The 11705-nt window shown below is 39.7% G+C and overlaps 1 protein-coding gene across 1 annotated transcript in view; it reads right to left on the bottom strand.

The window, feature by feature from the left end:
- Positions 1-9384: 9384 nt before the first annotated feature.
- GABRR3 (gamma-aminobutyric acid type A receptor subunit rho3) overlaps positions 9385-11705 on the bottom strand; it is a 54878-nt gene continuing 52557 nt past the window's right edge. The window contains exon 9 of the mRNA XM_045385353.3: positions 9385-9812. Within this exon, the coding sequence (XP_045241288.2) occupies positions 9513-9812 (300 nt within the window). The 3' untranslated portion in view covers positions 9385-9512. The remainder of the gene's footprint in view (positions 9813-11705) is intronic.

Here is an 11705-nt window from a genome sequence, read left to right as displayed (position 1 = left end):
TTACTGAAAAGGCCCAAGACGGTCCTGTGACCATCACTCACATTCAGGCTATATAAAGAGAAGGAAAGTTAGGGGAAATTTGTGGAAGTAGGGAGTTTGCGGAATCGTAGATTTTCAGCCTAGCTGAAATTTCTGTAGCATGTCCCTTCCTCCCCCAAGCCAAGTGACAGGGACTCCAGAGCCCAGGCAGGGAGGCTTGGATTCTCTGCAGGAGGGTGTCTGACTTGATGCTTGCTGAGCTGTAGGATCTGCTGGTCTGCTCTGGGCCTGCTGTCAGAGAAGATCCTATTGGGGTTGGAAAGTTCTTGCACCCCAGAGATATGGCCCTGGGAATGTGAAGGCTGCTTCTCACCTGGCATATTCTGAAGAAGGAGTTGGCTGGTGACCTCATCATAGCACTCTGAGGCAAAAAGGCAGTGTGGGGGCAGCCTGCTCTCACACAGATTGTTACATCAAGGACCGTTGAACATCTTCTGGGCTGAGTGGTTGCTGTGGAAAGTAGTTAGGCTTGGACCACCTGGAAGGTGACAAAGAGAGTGGCATAGTGGACTAGGAAGCAGTGGGGTCCATTGGCCCAGACAGGAAAAGAGACACAGGGTCTCAGGCAGTCTGTCAGAGATCTCAAGGTTAATTTCAATAAACCCAGTACCTCCAAATCAACCTTCTCCTTGTCAACTAAAGAAAAAGCTAGACTTTCAAAGAATTAAATTAATTTCATTTAGAGTCTTACAATTTCAACCAAGGAGAGCCTTTCAGAGTTCTGTTAGACTGTTCCAAAGCAGTGTTTCAACCCATACCTTATACATTATGTGGTGGAGTTTCTGTGCGTGTTCAGAAGTTACATAAAATGTACTCAGAAGTTACATTAGAGCAAAATCTCATCAAAGTTTGGGTGCAAGAGTACATCTGGCTACGGATCACAAAGGTATAATTATTAATCCTGTCAGATGTTATCTTATGGACAGGAAGAGGCAAAATCTAGGATCACTGAACTTATCTTTTCTAAAAATGCAGTGATTCAGGCAAGAGATGTGGGAATCTGTGCTCTGTTCTGCTTATCTTCTTCAAGGCGTTCTTCCGGAGGGCTGCGCTTGTCACTGAGCCAGGGGTTTCTGAAGGTAGGCTGACAGGCAGAATGAGCAAACATTGCTTCTTCACAGCAAGGGCCATGTGGCTGGCCAGAAGCAGACATTTGCTACTTTATCTCACACCCTGCATTCCTAGAAAGCTTCCCCATTTGAATAGCTGTCACTGGGGCCAGCTACATAATTTGTGGGACCTGTAGCAAAATGAAAATATAGAGCCCCTTTTCAAAAGAGTGCCGTTAAAGGTACTAAAGTATAAAACCATTCCCTTCTTTTGTCTCTCATTCTTTACTATCAGGGTGGCATCTTTTATTTGCACTAAATGCCATGCTCTACCCTGGTGCAGGAAGGTGAGTGCCGACATTCACAGGTACCCAGGGCCCTGCAGGACCATCGGGTGCTGCTAAATTAAGAAAAAAAAAATCATAAAATTGGAAAGGAAAGGAGACTTTATTTCCTATAAAGGATTATACCCTGCAAGGTGCCCATCCCTCAGACAGGGAGGTGTGCCTCTGGCTAAGACCAGGGAGAGGCACTTTCAAAGGAGCAGGGGTCGGGGGTAGGACCTTAATGCTGAACCAGTTGGCTAAACATACATGCCCAGCAGGTTATGGGAATAGCTATGCATATTCATGAAGGTGGTCCTGACACTTGCATATTGAACAAATATGCATGTATTTAATAACATATGACCCAGGTTCACTTTGAGGTGGAGACTTAACATTTAAATATATTGCAATTAGGCTCTGTATGTCAAGAGGTGTTTTTGGGATGCGAAGTCAGGGAAGTACATAACCTCTGTAAGCTGGCCAGAGCTGGTCTATGGTTGGTGGTTTTCTTATCAGGAGAAAGTTACTGAAATCTTCTCCTGTCCAATCAAAGCTGAAGTTATGGCTGGTAGAACAGGAGGTCAGTTAGTTAGTGTCCAGTGCTAAGCTACAATTGTTTTAATACTGCTTATCTCAAGGCCAGTACTTGTTTAGCTGCTAGAGAAAAATAAAAACCTTGTAGCAGTTAGAACATAGTTTATTTTTCTTTAAGTGCAGGGGGTGAGTATCTTAACCCTTGCGTGGCATGGCCTCAGGTCCTGTTTATAATTTGATACCTTATTGCCACGGAGTCTGCTCTGTCAGTCTTAAAATCTCTCTCTTTTTTTTTTTTCCTTTTTGTGGAGAACGGGGTCTCGCTATATTACCCAGGCAGGTCTCGAACTCCTGGGCTCAAGCTATCCTCCCACCTCTGTATTTTGCCATACTTTCAGGTCAGTTGTATCAAAATCATAAAAGGGAGGGGCATAGAATGAGGCTTTTCTGACCTCCTGTTCCGTCATGGCCATGAACTGAATTTTAAGGATTTTCTGGGGTCCCTTTCCCCGCAGGGGGTTCTTTCAGTCAGGAAGGGGCTTAGCATTTTATGTTTTGTTTAGTGCCCACGTGTGTGCAGGAGCACGTGGTCATAGGCTGCTGCCATCTCCCCGCTGCTAGCCACTGGCTCAACACTGCTGTGCCTGGCCAGGGGTGGGAACATCAATCTCTCCAACCCTCAGCAGATGGGTGAACACCAAGAGATGGCAACCTCCCAGCCAGGACACACTCATTACTTGAATAGGGAGTGGGCAAGGGGTTTGCTCCAGCCTGGTGGCTCTCCAAACACACTAGCACTGACAGCCCAGGGCACAGCTGGCTGCCACCATGACCAGCCCCAAATGCTATGGAAAGTGCATCCCATCCCAGCCTTCTCTGCATCTGTGTCTAGGCCTCTACCTGGGGCAGCAAGCAGCAGGGCATTGGACCTGGCAGGAGAGGGGGTTGGGAAAGAGAGGTCCAGAACCATCCCACAAGGTGGGACAGAGACAGAACTGCATGTGCCACACCCACATACCTGCAGTTTCCTCCCTTCTTCCTTCAGACTTCATTCACAAAACGAATTCTAAGATTAGATTATTATGAATTTCAAGATGGTGACTCCAAAGCATTAAACCCCAACGGTGAGGCTCCTGGTGAACTGCATACTCAGCCCTGCCTGCCACCTAGAGAACAGCAACAAACCAAGAGAGCTAAAGTACATATCATTAAGTAAATAGACTTCTGCAAGTTCTTTCCCTAATCCTCTCCATCCATTCCCCACTCCAAACCTGGTGGAATGAAGAAGGATGGGGGAGAGGTATGTATTAAAGACCAGATTCTACCTTATTCCTTATTCCTAGGACAGTTTCCTCAGTCCAGGGTTGAGGCCTGAACTAGTTGGGGGGTGGGGGTAGGGAAAACACACTAAAATCAGACAAGGCTTTATAAATGACTCCTGATATCCCAAAAGCTGTGAGATCAGCCTGAGGGGTCAGCAAGAGGCAGAGAAAGAATACCCAATAGAGCATGTTTGACAGCAATTGGTGAAAAATAAAGCCATTTTCTGTCTGTACCTACTACAAGTTCAGGTTATTTTGTATAAAACGTGGTTCAGCAATATAATATGTATAGCTCACATTAACAAATTAGAACTCACCAGGAATTCCATCAGTACAACCCATTACATACAAGGGGTAAAAGATAACATCATGATAGAATCAAGTAATTCAAATAACTTGAGTGATTTGAAATGGGCTGATTATTTTGGTCAAAATGGCATGTTATATTGATTACTTGGTGACCGACATGCAATTAATTGCTCTTATTGCACAGAGACACATTATCTTTTATAAAAATGAGCAATAATAATCTGATTCCATTGATATAGACCAGGGTAGTATTCCAAATAATCAAATAGACTTTATACTATTTTCAAATTCAAATCTCCCCTGAAGATATACGCTATGTGACTTTAAGGACATCATTTTGTAGAGCAACCATAGTTTAAACTTCCGTCCTTGTCTTTCTTTTACCTTTTTCTTCTTACCTGCTTCTAATTCATATTATCTTTATAAATCATATTCCGTTATTAAGGTTCCTTTTCACAAAACATTCTCATTCTCTTCTGTCTATCTGAACTGCATATTTATTTAAAAGCAATTTAGCTGGTCCCAAGGCTACTTTCCCATTGATTCACGATTTAATTTAGATATGACCTTACCCAAGATACAACCTAATTAAAAAAATATATTTTAAGTTATTTTGGGCAGTGTGATTGCTCCAAAAATTTATTTGATGTGTGGGTTTCTGTTTATAACACTTCTTTGAAGTGCAAAATCCTTGAAACACCTGCCTTGATGTTCTCTGATGAATTAAAAGAAATTATGTAAGTGTAAGTACTTCCTCGCTTACTTAGGGTCCCTTGTTGAGTTAGCTAGTTTTGGAATTATTGGAACATATATGTCACTTTTAAAGGACACTGGCTTGTACCTCAAACTTCAGAAAGTCTTATTTCACAATACAAAATGTGTTTCAAAAGAGTTGCTAATGACATTATAATTTCACCTATTTTTGATTGTCTAAGGTAAGGAGGGGTCAACTAGCACCACAATTTTGTAGAAAAGCTTTGAAACACTCTTGCAGAAAATGTTTCTATAATGAACTGTACTGATCCTAGAATTAAGAATAATAGCAAATCCTTCAAATAACCTAACTTAATATTATGTATGTTAATAAATAAAATGTAGTTCAGTCTTTCCTACAACAAACTAAATATCAGTATATTAAAAAGAAAGCTATTGTAATTTTTTCTCAGTGACTTTGTGAAATCTCTTTTCTACACTTGGCCCCATCATGGACCAGAAATAGCATTATGATTCAGCAGGGGATTGAAAGGGAGGAACAACTGACAATGTTGTCCTGACAATGCTGAACTTCATCTGAGCCTGTGTGTTCCTGGAAAGTATCAAAGGTCTGGAAATCCCCGCCACATTTTGTATTCTGAGAAATGACCACTCTGCTCTCACATATTCCAAGATCAGGCCCACCTCTACCCTTCCCCAGTGAATGTGACTCACTTGCATACCTGGCTCTTTGAAGCTCTTGACCTCCTTCCTTTTCTTTGAGGTGTTTCTCATTAATAAATGCCCTTTCTATTGCAGTAAACTGAAAAAAAAAATCATCATCTTAAATGTCCAGTGCATTTTGTTTTTCATGGTTTCTTTAAAAGAGAGAAAAAAAATTATGTCTAAGTTATTTGTTAAATCCAGGAAAGAAAAAATTTGCAGTTGGAAAAGCAAGACACTTGAGTGTGATAGAGTGTTTTAAAGCAGTGTTTACAGAGAAAGACTAGGTGGCTCCATTCCATAAATGAGGTAGTTGGAATATAACATTGCCTGCTTTGCCTGAGGCCTTGCCAAAAAATAACAGCAGCACCAGTACAGAATTGATCTTGAAATAGCAGTTTTCATGTCACTTCTTTCTCTTGCTTCTTTGAGGGTGTTGCTTATTTTCATTGAAATGTTGATCATAATAATGGTTATAGAAATAAATATAAGTAGATGTAATTCTTTCTCTAATTTATCTCCATGTTAAAAAAATTGTATGTACAGGGGTGTGTGTGTGATTTGAACAGGCTTATAAGTGGCACAATAAGGAACAATAGATCTTACTCCATGAAGATTAACCCACCTGCAATAGATCTTACTCCACGAAGATTAATGCAGTCACAAGTTAGTTATGATTTTGTAGCAACTCATATGCAAATATTTGCAATCTCAGTTACTCTCTTACTTAGAAAGATGGCAAAGGTTTGCAGTGGTGATAGCAGTCATGGAAAGAAGCAGGTTTTCAATACATAGGAATGCTTTAATGTAAGTATTTTAGACAATGCAGAAACTTCCATTATGAAAAGGGAATGCCAGCAGACATATATAAGAAGGCTCTGCTTCATGGGGAAAATGAACTAAAAATTTAAAAGGTTCTTCAATTACAGTAATCTACACCTCAGAGCTTCTAGGCAGACCCATGAGTGAGTCTGACATGGCGGGTTCTAGTTGCAGACAGGGATTCTTCTAAAGGAAATAAGTGCAGAAATTTGAATATGGCTAGACATTTCATTTTATCAAAAATAATTTTACTTCTAAGTGTTCTTTACATTGTTAGTTGCAACCCATTTGTAATAGCATACAATAGGAAATGACAATGATGTCCTACAGGACGAGATAGGTTAAGTAAACTATGGTGCACCCATTCAGTGGACAGCTCTGCAGCATATAAAAATCAGTTTTCAGGAAAAAAGACATGAGAAGTTGTTTAGAATGCAGAGAAGAAAATCTGGCTACAAATAGACACTTTACCCAACACAATGTAAGTTCAATACGGGGAGGAGCCACGTCCATCTTTCGTTACTGTATCCCCAGCAGATAGTGCTTGATACAAGTGCTTAAATTAATAAACACAAGTGTTGACAAAAGGGTTCCATTTGAAAAAATGTAAATGATGTACAGAAAACCTCTAAGAATGTACATTAAAATGTTAATTCTGGGTAGATGAATTTTTTTTTTTTTGCCAGTTGGTATTTAAAAATTATTTTTAATAATGAAGCTTTATTTTCTAACCAGAACAGAAACAATAAAACTAAGTTAAAATATACAATTTCATGGGTTTTCCAAAGTAGTTCCTATAAAATAGCCCATTTCTATATTTAGGCAGTTTACAGAGCTAGCTGGCTTCTTCTTAATCATAGAAAGCAGCTTATTTTCTGAAATCCTTGCATTTTATCCAGGCTTATCCCTCAGTGAACAATCATGCACAGTCTGTTCCGGATTGTGATGAGTAAATGAAGTGAAAATCAAAATGAGGTAACTCTTATATGCTGTCTTCACTCTCATATTTTTCAGGTAAACTGTGGTTTCAATTCTTCTTGGAGTAAGAAGCGAACAGAAATCTTGTTGCTACCAAGAAGAAATGAAGCTAATGGGAACAGCCCTCTCTTCACCGTCTTCACAAGCCACCAATCTCGAGAGAAGAAAACTGGCAAAACTCCTAGGAGCTCATTCCAAACGCTCTGATAATTCCCTTGAGCAGTAAACATATTTTCCTTCTCAGTGTTAGACGTACATTACTGAAGAATACAATGCCTGTATTGCTAGCCATTAACAAAAGTTATGTTTGATTGGCTAACAACTGTGCATTCATGCTCCTCCAGAGGAATGCCAAGTGTGTGGGTGTGATAGAGACCCATTCTCCTAGACTAGATTGCCAAATGTATTCAGTGATGCGTTTGATTCAAAACAAGGAAATGAATATGCCCAGGGGAAGCATTCGACATATTGAATGTTATACCTCAAAGTATATGAAAAAAAACAGAAGAGCCCGAAGAACCTGAGTATTGGATGACGAGAACAGTGGAGATTTATTCTGTTCATTTGTATATTTGTCCCTTTTTAAACATCTGGTTTTGTCAAAATCAGAAATGTAATGCAATTGTAGTGCTTGGCTAAATAATAGCTACAAATTCCTGGCCATCTAGGATATTAATCTGTGCTGTATTTTGAAAATATAATCCTACCAAAATACTACTAGTAAATCAAACTTAAAACCCATTAAATAAATAGTTTTTTAAAAGTTTATTTATGGTCTATCTACAATGAAATGGAGAAGGGTTTTAATACATTATATTAGCTCATTTTCACAGAGTATCCTGTAAAAATATAATCCTTGGGAAGTTTCAAAAGAACTGGAAAAGTTGTATTAAGAAAATAGAATGAAGTATCCCAGAGTTAGCCTGCTTGTGAGGGAAGTCATAATAGAAAAATAATTTTCCTTTTAATATTTTGTACCCAGGTGGAAGATACTTTTCTAGAACCCTCTGTGATTCACAACAGAGAACCAAAACCAATGTTATTGGTTTAAAAAGCAGAAAGTTTTGTCTCTTCACCTGGTGAAAAATAATTCAAATCATTTTGATTTACTTTATGGTGAAATAAAAGGAAATACACTGAAAGTAATACACCATTTAATTTATTTCTCTTAATTCAATCCCAGCAATCAAAATAGGTATGGGAGTATTTCCTGCCAAGGGCTTTTCTTTAAATTGAATCTTATTCAGAAAATACTCAAAAAAAAAAAAGCATGCACACTGCCGATCTGCAAAATGAACACTGATCACAGGAGGTTTTTCTACTTAGCAAACAGTTATTTAATATCCACTTGACCTGGTTTACTTGGTTCAACCAAAGATATTAAGGATTACCATGGGATAAATACATTTTGTTCAGTTTTTTCACTCAATGCAATACCTGGAAGCATCTCCAGTTGTTTATCAATTGAGAGTCCACATCCCTTTGGAGATGTTCTTTTCCTTTCTTTGGTATCCCCCTTTCAGAACTCACACAAGACAGTGTACATACCTCTATTTTAACATTCGTTACATGTGTTATAGCTCCAGTTCACTGCTCCTGTTGGCTATGCGCTTAGAGAAGGCAGGAATGCTATTTCATATTCATTTTTTCAGTACATAACACTTAGTAAAGTACCTGGCACACACAGGTGGTCAATAAACATTTGTTGAATAAAGTGATTAATTAAAAACCTCTAAAAAGTTGTGAAAACAATACATCGTCTACAAAATGCAAGATGTTTTTATTGATGACTGATGTATTAATTTAACATTAGAATGAGAAGAATGAGTGGAAATTTAGCTTCCCCTCTCCACTTATGCTCATAAATATATGAAACAATATTTATTTATTTATATTTATTTATTTATTTTATTTTTTGAGATGGTGTTTCACTCTGTCACCCAGGCTAGAGTGCAGTGGCGCAATCTCAGCTCACTACAACCTCTGCCTCCCACGTTCAAGTGATTCTCCTGCCTCAGCCTCACGAGTAGCACAGACTACAGGTACATGCCACCATGCCCGCTAATTTTTGTATTTTTAGTAGAGACAGGGTTTCAACGTGTTGGCCATGCTGGTCTTGAACTCCTGACCTCAAATGATCTGTCCACCTCAGCCTCCCAAAGTGTTGGGATAACAGGCATGAATCACCGCACCGGGCCTGAAACAATATTTAAATAAGAATAAAGACTTGACTGGAGAAGGAGATTGGAGATCCTTCACAGGATTCTTGACTGTGTGAGTGCAGGTGATACTACCTCAATGTAGGTATTCTTACCTAAGGATGGTTGAGCTCTGGTAGATAACCAGGCACTTGGCTGGCAGTAAGAAACCAAATATCCTTCAATTATTGTTTAGAGTCCAGCTTTCTTCCCTAGTTAAATAAAGAACATTTCATGAAGAAAGAAGGAGGGTTCACATGAAGTAGTTACAAAGCCCTTCCCAATGGAAGACTGTTTTTCCCATAATACACATGCCTGTGACTCTTATTTATGGAGTCCAACTTTTCTAGGGCCTAAACTCTTTCTTAGATGTAAATAAGTCAGCTTTCAAATTCTCATTAGGGCAGGAGAGGCAACTGGCTCTTTCCCAGTTCCATCTAGGACTACCCACCTCATATTCAAGAGTTTTGTTTCGAAACATCGTCTGGCTTCAAAGTTGTATACATGTGAAATTCCCCTTCATACATACACACCCCAGTAAAACAAATTAAATAAAATGTACACAACGGGGAATAAAATCCTAGAATAGGTGTCAATGACATGGTTGTTTTCCAGAATGATTCTACCAACATGTCCTCCTAGGGATTTTCTTCTCTTTATCTGAGTTGAATCGGTGCTGGGGCTGCGTATCGATTTTCTTCTCATGAAGTCTTCTGAGTTTAGAGAGAGGGAAGTCTGGTCCATGTCAATCTCGCTGTCATGGTAACAACCATCGAAGGCCATGGCTTGAACTGCATCAATATTGTACATCCTAGAAATCTGTCAAAAAAAATTTTTTTTAAGTAGGTCTTGAATATGGTTTTACAAATAGGAATTACAGTAAATAATGTTAATAAAGTTAAATATGATTTATCAGAACAGCAATATAAGCCAATTGGATTTGTTTTTCAACTTATTTTTCCTCTTTGTAGAAAACATAGCAGTATCCTCAGTCACTGTGTATATATTTTTTGGTCCAAAACTAAAACCATGTCATCGGTGATCCATTTATGCTTGGGGATGGGATAAGGAAAGATTTTAGCTGCTCCATTCAAATGCAAATTAGCCGGGCCTTCCCATTTTTGCTTAAGAGCACCTATAAATGATCCTAACATAGCCCAATTAAACAACACAGAATTGGTTTATTTTTCTGAAGGAACAAATTATCAATGCTTTCTGGCTCCAGTGCCTGATTGAATCAAAACAAAAATTTTCTTTAAGGTTTCACTCTGAGGAAGATAGCAGTTCTCACTAGTTTAGAGCCATGTCTACAAAGCAGCTGTTACTAATTGCTCTTGGAGAAAACAAAATCACTTCTTGATTCATAGGGAAGTTCAAAAATGAACAAATAGAGAGAGGCTACTACTGGATGAAATTATTCAGAATTCAAATTGGAGGCTGTAGAATAAATTCTGCCAAAACATGTATTTGATTTATAGTGATTTAAAAATCTAATATTTTTCAAAAGACATGAAGACTCTTTTGTGCAGTCAGTGAACTAATTAAGGACCCATACTTGAGTTATGTTGTCCCTTTTTTTAACTTTTAAATTAAAATTTATTATTATTTTTTATGTATCGAGACAGGGTCTCGCTCTATCATCGAGGCTCGAGCGCAGTGGTGTGATTATAGCTCACTGCAGGCTTGACTTCCTGGGCTCAAGTGATCATTTCCATTTCAGTCTCCTGAGGAGATGGGACTATAGACACACATCACTATACTAGGCTAATTTTCTTTTCACTCATTCTCTTTTATTTAACTTTAAGCAGGGCTTGATCAGAAAGAAGAGCTCAGAGGAGTGAGGCAACACCAACACCAGGGCATACGATTCATCCAAGGCTCCCCCGACACCAGTTCCAGCCCAGATGGGGCTTGAAGTGGCTTGGAGTGCCCTGCCATGCTGGGGCAATGGAAAGCATGAAAGCCAAACCTTAGGACCCGAAGAGTAATATGTCTGCAAAGGCACCATCACTGTTGGGCACCCCCTGCAGACGTACACATAATAGATACATCCCCAGAGATAGTATTTTATTTTATTTTTAGTAGAGACGAGGTCCTGTTATGTTGCTGAAGCTGGTCTTCAACTCCTGAGCTTAGGCAATCCTTCTGCCTTGGCCTCCGAAAGTGCTGGGATTACAGGCATGAGCTACCACACCCAGCCAAGAAAGAAAATAGCTATTTTTCCTCTTTCTAAGCAATGGTCAGCACCAGGGATACGTTTTCCAGACTGGCTGTTCTTCTAGTTCTGAGTATCTCAGCGAGGGAGGCGGTAGGAATGTGTATATGAACATGATGGTACTTGGTGGTAGTGGTGTGTGGTGGTGGATGGTAATAATGTGAGATGGATGGTGGTGGCAGATGATGGAGGTGGTGAGTGGTAGTGGTGTGTGGTGGGTGGTGGTGGTGGTGAATGGTGGTGATGGATGGTTGTGGTGGTGAATGGTGGTGGTTTATGATAGATGGTGGGTGGTGTTGTGTGGTGGTGGGACTGTTGGTGAATGGTGGTGGTAGGTATTGGTATCTGGTGGTGATGGTAGATGGTGCTCATGATGGTGGTGTTTGGTAGTGGTGGATGGTGGTCATGGTGGGTGGTGGTAAGTGGTGATGGTGGATGGTGATGGATGATGGTGAGTGGTGGGTGGTAGGTGGTGAATGGTGGTAGCGGTGGACAGT

The sequence above is a fragment of the Macaca fascicularis genome, chromosome 2, assembly GCF_037993035.2.
Source record: "Macaca fascicularis isolate 582-1 chromosome 2, T2T-MFA8v1.1".
NCBI classification, from domain to species: domain Eukaryota; kingdom Metazoa; phylum Chordata; class Mammalia; order Primates; family Cercopithecidae; genus Macaca; species Macaca fascicularis.
This window is presented reverse-complemented; position numbering and strand designations above follow the sequence as displayed.